A 15,939-nucleotide genomic window follows, 5' to 3' on the forward strand; every position below is an offset into this window, starting at 1 on the left:
GGGCAGACGTCGTTGACGGTTGTGTCCGTTTTGCGAATTTTCAAGGCACTAGCGATTTGATAAAAACGTATGGTCGCCTACTTTAAGTAATATAGGCCTAAGATTAGTTATTGCCAGGTTTCTTTTTGGTTAGGAGTTACACGTACAAAAAGATACTTCATTTTTACGAATTACTTCATTGATGATTCAATTACTATATAGATAGGTTACTTACAGTTAATTATAACAAATTATATAAATAGGTTAATTATATAACGAATTACTTCATTGATAATTCAATTACTATATAGATAGGTTACTTACAGTTAATTATAACAAATTATATAAATAGGTTAATTATAACGAATTACTTCATTGATAATTGAATTACTATATAGATAGGTTAATTAATTAGGCAAGGATTGCATTAAAGTACAATCATAACAATAACTACCGTACTGTATTTTTTGGAAGTATAGAAACAACACGTACTTAAGAATTATGCCGCGAAAGCGTAAGTCTAATCTTTCCCAAAGCTCTAATAAAGCTCGAACTATGAAAGTAGCTAGACTTAACGAGACGTTTCCACAAGCCGAACTGCGAAGGCTTAAACAAGCAGAGCGTGAGGCAGCTCAAAGAGCTGCTGAGACACCAGAGCAGTCCCAAGATAGACGTCGACAGCATGCTGAGTATCTAGCATCTCAACGGGCTGCAGAGACACCCGAACAGTCTCAAGCTCGACGTCAACAGAACGCTGAATATCTGGCATCTCAACGGGCTTCTGAGACACCCGAACAGTCCCAGGATCGACGTCGACAGCATGCTGAGTATCTAGCATCTCAACGGGCTGCGGAGACACCCGAACAGTCTCAAGCTCGACGTCAACAGAACGCTGAATATCTGGCATCTCAACGGGCTTCTGAGACACCCGAACAGTCTCAAGCTCGGCGTCTTCAGCAAGCGACTTACATAGGGTCCCAAAGAGCTACTGAAACTGTTGAAGCTGCTGAAGCTTGCAGATGCGCTGTTGCTGAAAGGGCACAACAGCGACGATTAATATTTACAAGAAACGCGTGGGGAGTATTTGATAAAGCTGCATTTGAGTACGATGAAACTCTTGATTACGAAAGCCACAAGCTTATAAAAATAGAAGCGATGAATAAAGAATGCAGATTTTGCGGTGCTCTTAAATGGAAAGAGGAAGCTGCAGGCATGTGTTGTTCGGGAGGAAAAGTAGTTCTTCCTTCAATAGACGAGCGTGTTGAACCTCTTAAAGAACTTTTTTCAAATGAAACAGATGAGTCTCGCCGTTTTTTAAAAAACATAAGAAAATACAATACATGCTTCCATATGACATCTTTTGGAGCTGATAACATTGTGTCGATGCCAGGATTTTGCCCGACTTTTACAATCCAAGGGCAAATATACCACACAATTGGCTCTTTGCTTCCTGCTGCTAATACGCAACCAAAATTTTTGCAAGTTTATTTCATGGGTGATGAGGAAGCACAAGTTGATAGGCGTTCTGAGTACGTACCAGGTGTGGAAAGAAACACAGTTCAAAAAATACAAAAAGTTCTACATGATCACAACGTTTTAGTGCATGAATTTAAAATGGCTAAAGATAGAGTGACTAGCGATAATTACAAGGTCGTGATACACCCAGATCGTGTACCACGTGGTGAACACGAAAGACGATTCAATGCCCCGACCACAAACGAAATAGCTGCCGTAGTAGTTAGTACTGAACAAACTGCGTCTCGGGACATTGTTATTCAGGCGCACGATGGCCGGCTTACTAGAGTTCCGGACACTCATAGATTTTATGATGCTCTCGAGTACCCGATAATTTTTTGGAAAGGACAAGAGGGGTACAGTTTTGATATTCCTCAGACAAACCCAGTTACAAAACAGCCTATACCGAACAAAAAAGTGTCGTGCAAAGACTTTTATGCATATCATATGATGGTACGTCGCAACAATTTTAATTTATTGCTTCGATGTAGGCTTCTCTTGCTTCAGTTTTTGGTGGACATGTATGTCAAAGTGGAGAGTGAGCGCTTAAGGTTTATTGCTTTAAACCAAACAAAACTGCGAGCAGAAAACTATATACATTTACAAGACGCGGTCAGGAATGATGCGGATTTAGATCCAAACAATTTGGGTCAATTGGTAATACTCCCATCGTCATTTGTAAATAGCCCGAGATATCTTCATGAGTACACGCAGGATGCGTTCACATACGTGCGTAACTACGGGAGGCCTGATCTGTTTATTACAATGACATGTAATCCCGCTTGGCCAGAAATTACTAAAGAGCTCATTCCAGGTCAAAATGCAACAGACAGACATGACTTAACAGCCAGGTTATTTAAAATAAAAGTACAAAAATTGGTTGCTCTACTTACAAAAGGTAAAATATTTGGAGATATGAAGTGTTTCATGTACTCGATCGAGTGGCAAAAAAGAGGTCTGCCTCACGTGCACTTACTGCTGTGGTTGACGGAAAAATTACGCCCCAACCAAATTGATGAAGTCATAAGTGCGGAGATACCAAATCCAGAAAGTGATCGAAAACTCTACGATACTGTAACCAAAAATATGATTCACGGTCCCTGTGGTGCACTAAATCCGTCATCACCATGCATGAAAGAAGGAAAATGCACCAAAAAGTATCCAAGGGCGCTTTTGAAAGATACTCAAACTAACGACAAAGGCTATCCTTTGTACAGGCGTAGAACACCAGGAGATGGCGGCCGTACGATAACTCTAAAAACCCGAGGTGGAACACAGGAAGTATTGGTTGACAATAGCTGGATTGTCCCATATTCTCCTCTTCTGTCTAAAATTTATAACTGTCACATAAATGTAGAGTTCTGCAATACGGTACAGGCGATAAAATATATTTGTAAATATATAAACAAAGGCAGCGACCAGGCTATTTTTAACATTCGACAGCAAGGGAATGTTAATATTGACCCGAGAGATGAGGTGCAAACGTATCGAGCCGGTAGATATGTTAGTAGTAACGAAGCAGCGTGGCGGATCTTGGGTCTGCCTCTGCATGAAAGACACCCAACAGTCACTCACCTTGCGGTTCATCTGCCTAATGGTCAGCGGATTTACTTCACTGAAAACAATTTTAGAGAGAGAATGGCCGCACCACCTAAGACGACACTAACTGCATTTTTCCTGCTTTGCCAAAATGACGCATTTGCAAAAACATTACTTTATGTTGACGTACCCCGCTACTATACATGGAACGTGTCGTCGAAAGAATGGAAACGTCGTTTACAAGGCACACCTGTCGACGGCTGGCCAGGTGTGAAGGCAGGAGATGCTCTTGGGCGCATTTACACAGTGCATGTTAGTAACTTCGAATGTTACTGTTTGCGAATGCTGCTGAATGTAGTACAGGGCCCCACTAGCTTTTTGGATCTAAAAACAGTTGACGGCCAAGAACTTCAAACTTTTCGACAAGCGTGTGAGAAGTTGGGGTTGTTGGAAGATGACAACCACTGGGATGCCACAATGGAAGAGGCAGTGCTGTGTCGCTCTCCTTCGCAAATAAGAGAACTATTTGCAATATTGATATGCACTTGCGGTTTATCCAATCCTCTTCAACTATGGGATAAGTATAAATCTGCATTATCGGAGGATATCTTGCAAAGATTTGAAAGGATGGATCAAGTCAACAATGATCTATGTTTCAATGAAGCACTGAGACATATAGAGGACAAAATAATAACGATTTCCGGTAAGAAATTGTCTGACTTCGGTATGCCTACACCAGAGCGTCGAGGAGAGTTGTCGACCGATTTGATCAAAGAGCTAAGCTACGATATTGCTTTATTAGACGCTCAGGTCAGCGAAACTGAACCACGCCTGCTACCCGAACAAAAAAACATTTATAACAAAATATTACAACGAGTTGAGCTTGACAAAGGCGGCCTTTTCTTTCTTGACGCCCCGGGCGGTACAGGTAAAACATTTTTGCTTAATTTGCTTCTAGCAAAAATTCGTAAGGACCGTAAAGTTGCATTAGCGGTGGCTTCCTCTGGGATCGCTGCAACATTGCTGAGCGGTGGACGAACGGCACATTCGGTTTTTAAATTACCTCTTAATCTGGCGAGCGAAGAAACCCCAACGTGCAACATCAGTAAGAGCAGTGCCCGTGGCGCCCTCTTGCAACAATGTATGCTGATCGTGTGGGACGAGTGCACTATGTCACACAAACGCGCCATTGAGGCGCTTGATCGCTGTCTACAAGATATTCACAGCAATCGAAAGTTGATGGGTGGTGTGGTAGTGTTATTGGCAGGGGATTTTAGACAGACTTTACCTATTATCGAGAGAGGCACTGCAGCAGATGAAATTAACGCATGTCTAAAAGCCTCATATCTGTGGTCTAAAGTTGAAAAGCTTTATCTTACCACTAACATGCGAGTCCAGTTATTCAGCGATGTCGAATCAGGAGCATATGCTCAAAAACTGCTAGAAATTGGTGAAGGCCACCTAAACACCGACCAAGTAGGTATGGTTCTTTTCACACAGCAATTTTGTCATGCTGTGGAGACAGAAAACGAACTTATTGAACAAGTTTTTCCGAATCTGCAACAAAATATTCTTGACGAAAATTGGTTGTGTGAAAGAACCATATTGGCACCAAAAAATCAGATTGTTGCGAAAATAAATAAAAAAATCTTGGCCGAAATAAACAGCGAAACATCAGTGTATAATTCCATTGACACAGTTATGTCATCCGATGACACTACAAGTTATCCCGTAGAGTTCCTAAACTCTTTAGAGTTGTCCGGGGTGCCATCACACAAGTTGGAATTAAAGGTAGGTGTACCCGTTTTGTTAATGCGTAACCTGGGTGCGCCAAGATTATGCAACGGTACTCGGTTGCGAGTTACCGAATTAGGAAGGCATATAGTGAAGGCTACAATTTTAACTGGAGAAGCCAAGGGAGACAATGTTCTTATACCGCGCATCCCAATCATACCCAACAACTTGCCATTCAATTTTAAACGCCTGCAGTTCCCATTAAAAGTCGCATTTTCAATGACGATCAACAAATCGCAGGGTCAAACCTTGAAGGTAGCAGGCCTACATTTGGGCACGCCATGTTTTTCTCACGGTCAGCTCTATGTGGCTTGCTCACGTGTTTCCAAAACGAAGAATCTGCATGTTTATGCTGAAGGAAAAAGATCGTTAAATGTAGTTTATAGGAGCATACTGCAGTAGCTACCTATAGGCCTATGATTAGGGCTCTGCAGTGCTTAGTTACCGTATTTCTTACTTATTACTAGACTAGACGGGACGAACCTGAAGTCCACGCGAACGAAGTCGCGGGCAAAAGCTAGTACGCAATAAACGTGACTTGAAACTACGGTTCACAATTTGTTTTTAAATTTAAACTTATTTTTTAAAGGAACGTGCATTATCCAGTAAAAAGTAAATAAAAGTAAAGATAGACAGGTAGTTTTATAAAGTAAAGGCAGAAATAAAAAACCATCTCTTATTTACTCATTAAATATTTCATACTTCATGTATGATTAAAAAATAAAAAATAAAAAATTAAATAATTAAAAACAAAATAAAAAAACAAAAAATTAAATCCATACTATATACTATATACTATTATACTATATACTATTTTACTATATACTAATATTTTATCATTATTATTATTGCTGTTATTATTATTATTATTATTATTATATTATAAATGCGATAGTAACTCTGTCTGTGTGTCTGTTACGCTTTCACGCCTAAACCAGTGAACCGATTTTGATGAAATTTGGTATTTATGGCAAAAAATGGGGGAATGGGTAAAAAGAGGGGATGACTGTTCGTATGGAAAATCGTCATTTTTGAAGATATAACAGTGAAACTTTGTATTTAGACACTTTATTAGGAATGAAAGAACATAGGCTACTTTTTATTGCGAAAATTGGGGTAAAAACAGGTGATGAATGTTCGTATGGAAAATTGTCATTTTTAGAAATATAACAGTGAAACTATGTATTTAGACACCGCTTGTGTCGCTCTTAGTCTATCCCCTCACCCCAGATCCGTCCGGTATGGTAGTACCTGCCGGTAAAGCCCTGGGGATCACTGGAGCACTCAAGCCCCCCACCACCACAAGTTGACAGCCCCCGGGGGATCGTCGAATTAACCTACCCTAATCTACAATCATGTAATAAAGTGATGAAATACACATGTATTTCATCACTTAATATTTTTCAACCCGACTCCAAAAAAAAAAAAGATATAAATTTAATAAAACTCATCTGTCCCATATCGGTTTTTTTTCAATCTATAGTGTAAAATCACCCGCAAAGATCTATGTTCTCCTGGTAAGGTGATATGAGTAGCGTTGGAGCTACGAGAAATAAAAAAAATCTTTTTAACTTGCAAAGCTGGGAAATAACGATATTATTTTTAGACAAATGCCTTTAGTTTGTGAAGTCTATTTCGAGTCTCCACTTTCTTAACTACTAGATTTGGTAATAACTCCTTTTTGCTGATTCGCCTGAAACTAACCGAAAAAATCTATCGCTTTGATGAACATTAATTAATAAATAAATGATTATTATTTTTCTGATTTATTTATTTAGAATAACAATAAAATATATTTTTTTAATTCTGTTTTTCTGCCTCTTATACATTTAATTAATCATTATTGTTTTGGATTAATTTTCTCGTTCTTTTTAAAACAAAACAAAACAAAACATAGCTCAAGTCAGGTTTATTTCATAATATAATGTACCAGGTATTCATAAAGCTCCAGAGTACTGTGCTACGATTTGATACGAGATTTTTATGTAAAATAAAAAAAAAAGTATATTGATCTCACTACAGATTAATGTATCATAGTATGGGAGTCACGTTCTTGATAGCGTTGCATACTAGAAGATCAAATTTAAGTATTCTGGTTTAATTATTAGGACGGCCCACTGTGGCTAATGTTCAATATAAATAAAGGAGGCTTTTAAGGTATACATAATATGTAGTTACAGAATGTATTCCTAAGAAGTTTAAAAAACTTTTTTTTTACATTTTCTTTCAATAATGGGAACAAGAAAAATGATTTAACTTATAGTCTTCTACACGGAATTATAATTGTAAGATATTGAAAATCTTCATAAAAGAAAATGATGTGTTTAAAGTTAAACATTTTTCTTCTTTTAATTTAAGGTTTTAGGAATTTTAATAGCGTACAAATAGTTTTAAAGAAACAAACTATAATTTAATGACATTAGCATTTGAAAGTGCTGAGAAATCCTAATGAACAAGAGGAAACAAACAAGTAAATAAAAGTTAAATACAATGGAAGTAAGTAAGGAAGGAGTAATATATACATATAATATATAAAAAAAATATATATAAATATTTAAGACTAAGACTAAGAAGACTATAAGTTAAATCATTTTTCTTGTTCCGATTATTGAAAGAAAATGTAAAAAAACAAGTTTTTTAATCTTCTTAGGAATACATTTTGTAACTACATATTATGTATACCTTAAAAGCCTCCTTTTTTATATTGAACATTAGCCACAGTGGGCCGTCCTAATAATTAAACCAGAATACTTAAATTTGATCTTCTAGTATGCAACGCTATCAAGAACGTGACTCCCATACTATGATACATTAATCTGTAGTGAGATCAATATACTTTTTTTTTATTTTACATAAAAATCTCGTATCAAATCGTAGCACAGTACTCTGGAGCTTTATGAATACCTGGTACATTATATTATGAAATAAACCTGACTTGAACTTTGTTTTGTTTTGTTTTAAAAAGAACGAGAAAATTAATTTAAAACAATAATGATTAATTAAATGTATAAGAGGCAGAAAAACAGAATTAAAAAAATATATTATATTGTTATTCTAAATAAATAAATCAGAAAAATAATAATCATTTATTTATTAATTAATGTTCATCAAAGCGATAGATTTTTTCGGTTAGTTTCAGGCGAATCAGCAAAAAGGAGTTATTACCAAATCTAGTAGTTAAGAAAGTGGAGACTCGAAATAGACTTCACAAACTAAAGGCATTTGTCTAAAAATAATATCGTTATTTCCCAGCTTTGCAAGTTAAAAAGATTTTTTTTATTTCTCGTAGCTCCAACGCTACTCATATCACCTTACCAGGAGAACATAGATCTTTGCGGGTGATTTTACACTATAGATTGAAAAAAAACCGATATGGGACAGATGAGTTTTATTAAATTTATATCTTTTTTTTTTGGGGTCGGGTTGGAAAATATTAAGTGATGAAATACATGTGTATTTCATCACTTTATTACATGATTGTAGATTAGGGTAGGTTAATTCGACGATCCCCCGGGGGCTGTCAACTTGTCGTGGTGGGGGGCTTGAGTGCTCCAGTGATCCCCAGGGCTTTACCGGCAGGTACTACCATACCGGACGGGTCTGGGGTGAGGGGATAGACTAAGAGCGACACAAGCGGTGTCTAAATACATAGTTTCACTGTTATATTTCTAAAAATGACAATTTTCCATACGAACATTCATCACCTGTTTTTACCCCAATTTTCGCTATAAAAAGTAGCCTATGTTCTTTCATTCCTAATAAAGTGTCTAAATACAAAGTTTCACTGTTATATCTTCAAAAATGACGATTTTCCATACGAACAGTCATCCCCTCTTTTTACCCATTCCCCCATTTTTTGCGATAAATACCAAATTTCATCAAAATCGGTTCACTGGTTTAGGCGTGAAAGCGTAACAGACAGACAGACAGAGTTACTATCGCATTTATAATATAATAATAATAATAATAACAGCAATAATAATAATAAAATATTAGTATATAGTAAAATAGTATATAGTATATAGTATAATAGTATATAGTATATAGTATGGATTTAATTTTTAATTTTTTAATCATACATGAAGTATGAAATATTTAATGAGTAAATAAGAGATGGTTTTTTATCTCTGCCTTTACTTTATAAAACTACCTGTCTATCTTTACTTTTATTTACTTTTTACTGGATAATGCACGTTCCTTTAAAAAATAAGTTTAAATTTAGAAACAAATTGTGAACCGTAGTTTCAAGTCACGTTTATTGCGTATTATGAAGTACCAGGTGTTCATAAAGTTACAGAATACTATTACACAATTTGCTACGGGGATGCTACGAAAACCCAGAGAATTGGTTCTACGATAAACAGACAAATATGCATTTCAAAGGGTTAATAGTGCAGACGTTGTGACAAACATGCATGCACGAACTAAGGCGAAACTATATTTTAGTGTCGGCTATCATGAAGAAAGGAATTCCCGTTTTCAAAATTAAATCAAACTAAGATATCTAAAATCAGAGACCATAAAGGGCAATTGTATCAGGCTTACTGAAAACTAATGTAAAAAACAGTTTTTTTTCTTCTGAGATTTTCTTAGACATACATTTTGTAACAATGTATTTTGTCAATCTTAAAAGTCTGCCTTACATACATATCTTGAAATTTAAGAGCAGTGGGTAGTCGTATCAGTATTGTATACAAATCAGAATACTTAAGTCTGTTCTCCTAGTATGCAACGTTATCAAAAACGTGAGTCCCATATTATGTATTTATACGTAACTGTAGTCAGGTCAATAAAGTTTTACTTTTCACAGCAATCATGAAACATATTGTACAACTCCTTCAGACTTATGAAGTCCTGGTTCCCGCACTATGAAACGAACGTGACCAATTTTCGAAGTTCTGGTGATTCCTTTGTAGCAAGCAACCATGATCAATTGACAGACGAGATGAAAATGAAATCATATACATATTTTCTAATCAGAAAATACATACGAGTATATGTCGAAGTACGGTCCAGGCCGTGGTTTTTAAAAAGAGTGACGCCAGCATAACTGACGTCATCAATGACTTTATTCTTAATTGTAGACCAACATTGTTGTGACTACACTTACACAGGTGGCTACGCAGGTGGTTATGCGGCTAACACCTGATTATTTCAACTACCGACAATTATTAGTTTTTTGAATAATAAGAACTACGCCGTTATATATGTTTTTTTTTCAGTAAATTTTAGTCAAAATTGATTAAGTGTATATTTCGAAGTAGAGAGACGAAAGTGGCTGTACGAACTTAGTGCCTTATCATTTATAGAAAAAGAAATGCCCGCTTCGAAAGTAAATTTTTTTTACTGGTCTCGTACCGCAACTCATACCATCGTACCAGGGAAACATAAATCTATGAAGGTGATGTTTCACTATGAATTGAGAGTGAAATTTGTGCTATATGAACATATTGGGACGGACGTGTGTTTTAAATATTTCATATCAATATATATTGATATTTATTTGTTTGTGTGTGTTCGTGTGTCATGGCCTAATTTACATTAATAAGAGCTTATTTATTTATTAATTTTTTCCCGTTATTCTTATGAATATAATTTTGTTCTTGTGATATATAAGTTTCTTTTGCGTGTTCCTAAAATCTTGCATTATGGAAGTGAATTTTGCTTTCATAAAATAATTTGAATTATTTTCAAGTTCGTAGAGCAGTGGACGATCGTCGTTCAGTATTGCATACAAAACATGATTAATTACATACCCACATACATACCCATATGATCACACAGTTTTTAGTCATTGACACAGCCACATAGTCGGATAGTATTATTAATGAAGCACACAGTTACATTTTCCATAACCATGACATTAGAAAATCATAAAGTCTTGGTCGTTGACAGACTCTTACGCATCGGTGATATCTGTTGTTATTTTAATAAAACATAAGTGGATTTAATATGGTCACTGTGACAACCGACATAAAACCTAATTTTATGACGGTGACGTGTTAATAGAATGAAGATCCAAATCTACCGTACAATCGGATATGATATTAATCGGTAATTTAATGGACCGAATGTCAGGTTTAGGCCGTTTATTACTGCATGATGCACTCATGTGTCCCCATTTATTATACTCACAGCATTTAATATTTATTTATTTATATATTTATATAACAAGAGAAGAAATAGTTACATAATTAATTATAAAAGACATGTGATGCACAAAGGATAACTTATCTCTTAAAAGAGACCTCTACGAGAAACTCTTTTCATAAAGGAAACTACATAAAGAAGCGTGGTGTACATAGGTACAATAAAAAGAGTGAAGGCAAAAAAATATAGAGATTTATATATAGATAAGCAAACAAAAAAAATTATAATAATAGAAAATTTTGATATTATACCTACATAGATATATACATAAATATTCACATAAATATATACAAATAGTATGAATAAATAAACATTACATATCAGAAGGTAAAAGTGACAGAAGATGTCACTTAAGTTAATGTTTAAATGCAGGTGCACTTGGTCTCTCTTTGTAAACAGAAGGTGGGAGTGAGTTCCAAAGCTGTGCACCTTGGACAGCGAACGATTTACGGAAAAATTTGGTATTTAAGGAGGGGATATCGAGAGGCTCCTCTATGCTATATTTTGCATATCATGTTATATATGCCTGAATATAATGATGAAATTTAAGAATACTCCTTGCCATATAGACATCTAATAATTAATTATAACTGGCTATTGGATAATAATAGTATGTAATTTTACCAGACAAACGTTTCATTATATACTTTTGTTGTTCGACGAATACCTTAACGAATACCATATCCCTAAACATAACGATCAACTTTAAGAATATGCTCTCAAACTTTAAGAAAATGACTAATTTAGACTAATTTAAATAACACAGTTCGTACTGTGCCTGATCTGATAGTTTTACTTTCTACGTATGAAAAGGCTTCTAAAAAAATAAAAAAAGTAATTCCTGGAAGTTATAAAACCCGAACAATCTATTGCTAATAGTACAAAACGATTTAAATAGTACAAATGAATTTAAGTCGAGTAATGAAGTGGGGGTTCAAGGCAGAAAAAAGGTGTTACACTTGTAGTAAAACGGGACACCTTATGTCACAGTGCCCTAAAAATACTTTTCAGTTTAGTATCAAAGAATTGAATAAAAAAATTCATAATCAATTAGAGTAAATTGCACCTTCTGTAAAAAGGAGGGTCACATTTTTTGTAAAGTGCTTGTATCGAGTTGCTTGTTCTGTATGTAATAAGATGGGCCATTCATCTGACAAATATTTTTACCAACTTTAAAGACTTGAGGAAAATAAAAACATGGACGTTGAAAGCACTAATTGACTAGAAACATCGAGGATTGCATTATGAAGAGGGTTTGGTCCAGAACCGAGGATCGTACATAAATCTTTTATTCCAACTTTCACTCAAGTTCCTTGGAATATAGTTCTTGCATCAAACTATTTCAGTAGACATCTGGTAAATGTAAACAATTTATAGTGGGTACTAAGGCTAACAGCAATCCTGTGCCGCTGGTTGGAGGCCGCCCATCTGAGACCCCTGCTGACTCTGGGCACCGCCTCGCCGGCGGCGACTCTGCCATGCTGCCATGACGGCAGGGCTGCAAACGCCCGCCCCAACAACCCGCTTACATTCACAAGTGGAATCGCAGCCAGCTCATGGGTCCTACGCCCCGAAGAGTTAACCTCGACCCCTCCTGCGGGGGGCCCGATATGGCCTCGTTGTTGTAGCAATCCTGCTTTATTATCGTCAGCACGTAGAGTCCACGATCTCACTTTATTGACAATTGAAGAATAAAAATTTATTGACCAGGGTAACGCCATTATATTATTACTTTAATTACAAAACACAACTGACTTTTCAAAGAAAATAATTAAAACAGTACGACTTCTTGGTAAATCACTTGTTTATTTTCAATTTCACAAAGTAATGCACAAATACATCCAAGAAGGCTCTTTATATAATCTCTCCTCCCCTCTCCTCTCCTCTCCTCACCACACCTCTCCTCACCTCTCCTCACCACACCTCTCCCCTCCTCGATACATCACACCACTCCACACCTCGCCCGCCGCCAACTCGCCTCTTAGTCAATACAGCTCCTCTTATTTTTTGTTACAGTCGGCCATCCTGGAACAATTGCACCGCAATTGGCGCAAACATTCGATTAGCTTTCCAATAAATCAATAAGATCATCTCTAGTTACCAAGTCATCATCACTACTAGTCTCACTACAGTCTCACTAAAGTCTGGAGCACTACGATATAGTCTAAGAGAATCTGCTGCAACAATTCCCGAAAACTCTTTATAGCCCCTCATTCCTTTAACGCTATCGATTTCATTTCGCCCATTATCAAGAACCTTTTGTACAATGTAAGGCCTAGAATACAAGACTCGCAACTTACTATTTACATTCTTAACTTCACTTAACGTGGGCGATTGCTTATAGAGAACTAAAGCTCCCTTGTTAAATTTATTCTCAGGTTTACGAAGCTTTTCATATTTTTTCTTCATAATTATGGCTTTTCGTTTTAATCGCTCGGAAGCATTTTTACGTTTCTCTTCAACCGGCTTAAAATTTTCGTTCCCGATCAAATTAGACACGAGTCGATCTCTATGACTAAACATAATTTCATATGGGTGATAACTTAGACTTCCGTTAATTATATTTTTGATTCCCCAAACCACATCGGGTATACACTCTGTCCACAGGTTAGGATCTATATTACGAGTACGCATAGCATCCAATAATGTACGGTTGTATCGTTCAACCTGTCCATTGGCGCGTGGACATGCTATAGGATTTAAAGTATGGCGAAAATTATGATTAGTTGAAAACTCTTTGAAAATTCTACTAGTAAAAGCCAAATTTCTATCCGATACTACTCTTCTCCGATAACCGAACAAACTAAACATATCTTTTAAAATAATTTACAGCCTCTACGGAATTCATTGTTCTAACAAAAACTTTGAAAAGGAATCTACTATCATTGAAATACATTGATGACTCTTTTTAGTTTTACCAAAAGGCCGGGGTGATCAATGTGAACTAATTCCATAAGAATAGAAGACTTAGGAATGGGATGTAACTCATCACTTCGTTTACCATAATCTCCTTTTGAATATGAACACTCCAAGCAATGATTCACAATTTTTTTTAATAAAACGAGTCATCTTAGGAAACCAATAATCCGATTTAATTAGTTCCTCACATTGTTTGAAGCCGATATGACCTGTTTGATCGTGAAATTTTTGCATAAACTTCCATCTTGCAAAGGAAAGAACGACTAACTTAGCAGCCCTTTATAGTTTTCTTGTATAATCGATTATTTTTAATTCTATAATCATTTTTAACATCAGTGCAAGCCTGACCTTCTGATAATTGCTTTATTATGCTATTTAATTTATCATCTTGCCGCTGAATAGTCAAATACCAGTCATCAGAAGATATCATATTTATATACCTATCGAACACTTGAGAATACCGAATGTGTTTTGTTGACTTAGTCTCACCTATGTCGGACTGCGACTGAGAGCATCGACATGCGTCATACGTTCTCCCGGTCTATATGCGATCTGGATATCGTATTCCTGGATCGTAAGCCGCCACCTTGCTATACGAAGGATTAAATCCTTTTTGAGCAATGTATACCTTACAGCTGAACAATCGGTAACTACTGTAATTAATTGTCTATAAACATTTATACGATTTTTTTTAAAGAATCAACGACAGCTAACGTCTCAAGTTCATAACTATGATACATACTTTCTTCGAGAGAAGTAACTACTATAATAAAACACTGGTTTTAATTCGCCTTCCGTTTAAAGTTGGAATAAAATTCCCGCTACCCCTATTTTACTTGCGCCTGTATGTATCTCACAAGGTAGTAAGGGGTCATATAAAGCCAACACAGGTCGGGAACCTTTGTTTTAATAAATCGAAACAATCTTCATGTTAACTATCCTAGATCCATTCAGATTTCTTTTTTGTTAGATCTGTCAACGGCTTCGCTATGATTGCAAATTTATTAATGAACTTTCTGAAGTAACTACACAGTCCTAAAAATTGTCGTATTTGATGTAGATTATTCGGCTTAGAATAAATTCTCCACTGCGTGTATTTTACGATTTCCGGGCCTAAAACCATTCGAACTTATCTCATAATCCAGAAATGAAACTTTTGTTTTAGGAAATCTACACTTTTTAAGGTTTAATTTTAAATCTGCTTTACGCAACTGAGATAGTACCTATTCTAATAATTTTAAACCATCACATACGCTCGAAGTTGATAGTAACATGTCATCCATAAAGGTTACAATTTCATCACTACCCACAAATTTCAGCAATTTTTTTTTTTTGGGATTACCCTCATGAAAACTGACGGGGCATTGGTTAACCCGAATGGTACCCTCAAATATTCATAAAGACTATCAAGAGTAATTAATGACGTTTTATGCATAGAATCTGCTCTAATTAATAAGTTATGGTAGCCGAAAAATAAGACTAAATTTGTAAAATATTGTTTACCCGACAACTTATTTAATTGGTCATCTATATGAGGCATAGGGAATCTTTCTTTAATAGTAATTCTATTTAATCCCTGAATCGACACACAATCTACAGTCGCCCTATTTTTTTTTCGTACTAATATAATCGGAGATGCGTATTGCGAATTCGATTCTCTAATAATACCCCTTTTATTAAATAATTTACCATTGTCTTTACAACTTCTCTTTCCGTAAGCGCTAATCTATACGGCTTTCGAACTACCGGTTTGTTTGTTTCGAGCTCAATAGCCATTTCACCTAAATTTGTATACCCTATGTCGCCAATATTTTTAGCAAAACAATCCTCATACGACTTTAAAAGATTAATTAACGTTACTTGATCATTATTCTCAATATCACTGACATCAATATTTTCAAATTCATTATAATTATCAGAACACTCTCCTCTCTTCAAAGTAAAGCAGTATGATCTCACCTCTGGGTCCGATATGCATTTTTCACCTCGTTGTTCCTTTTTTTCAATAAATGGTACGGGAACCAATATTGCAGACTCTTATGA

At 35.8% G+C, this 15,939-nt stretch overlaps 1 protein-coding gene across 1 annotated transcript; it reads left to right on the plus strand.

The window, feature by feature from the left end:
• Window positions 1-534: 534 nt before the first annotated feature.
• On the plus strand, window positions 535-6,137 carry LOC133320597 (uncharacterized). The gene is made up of 2 exons (XM_061529247.1): window positions 535-5,082; window positions 6,018-6,137. Exons 1-2 carry the CDS (start codon window positions 535-537, stop codon window positions 6,135-6,137), a joined length of 4,668 nt encoding a protein of 1,555 aa, XP_061385231.1.
• Window positions 6,138-15,939: the final 9,802 nt, after the last annotated feature.

This window comes from Danaus plexippus, unplaced genomic scaffold, assembly GCF_018135715.1.
Source record: "Danaus plexippus unplaced genomic scaffold, MEX_DaPlex mxdp_38, whole genome shotgun sequence".
NCBI classification, from domain to species: Eukaryota; Metazoa; Arthropoda; class Insecta; order Lepidoptera; family Nymphalidae; genus Danaus; species Danaus plexippus.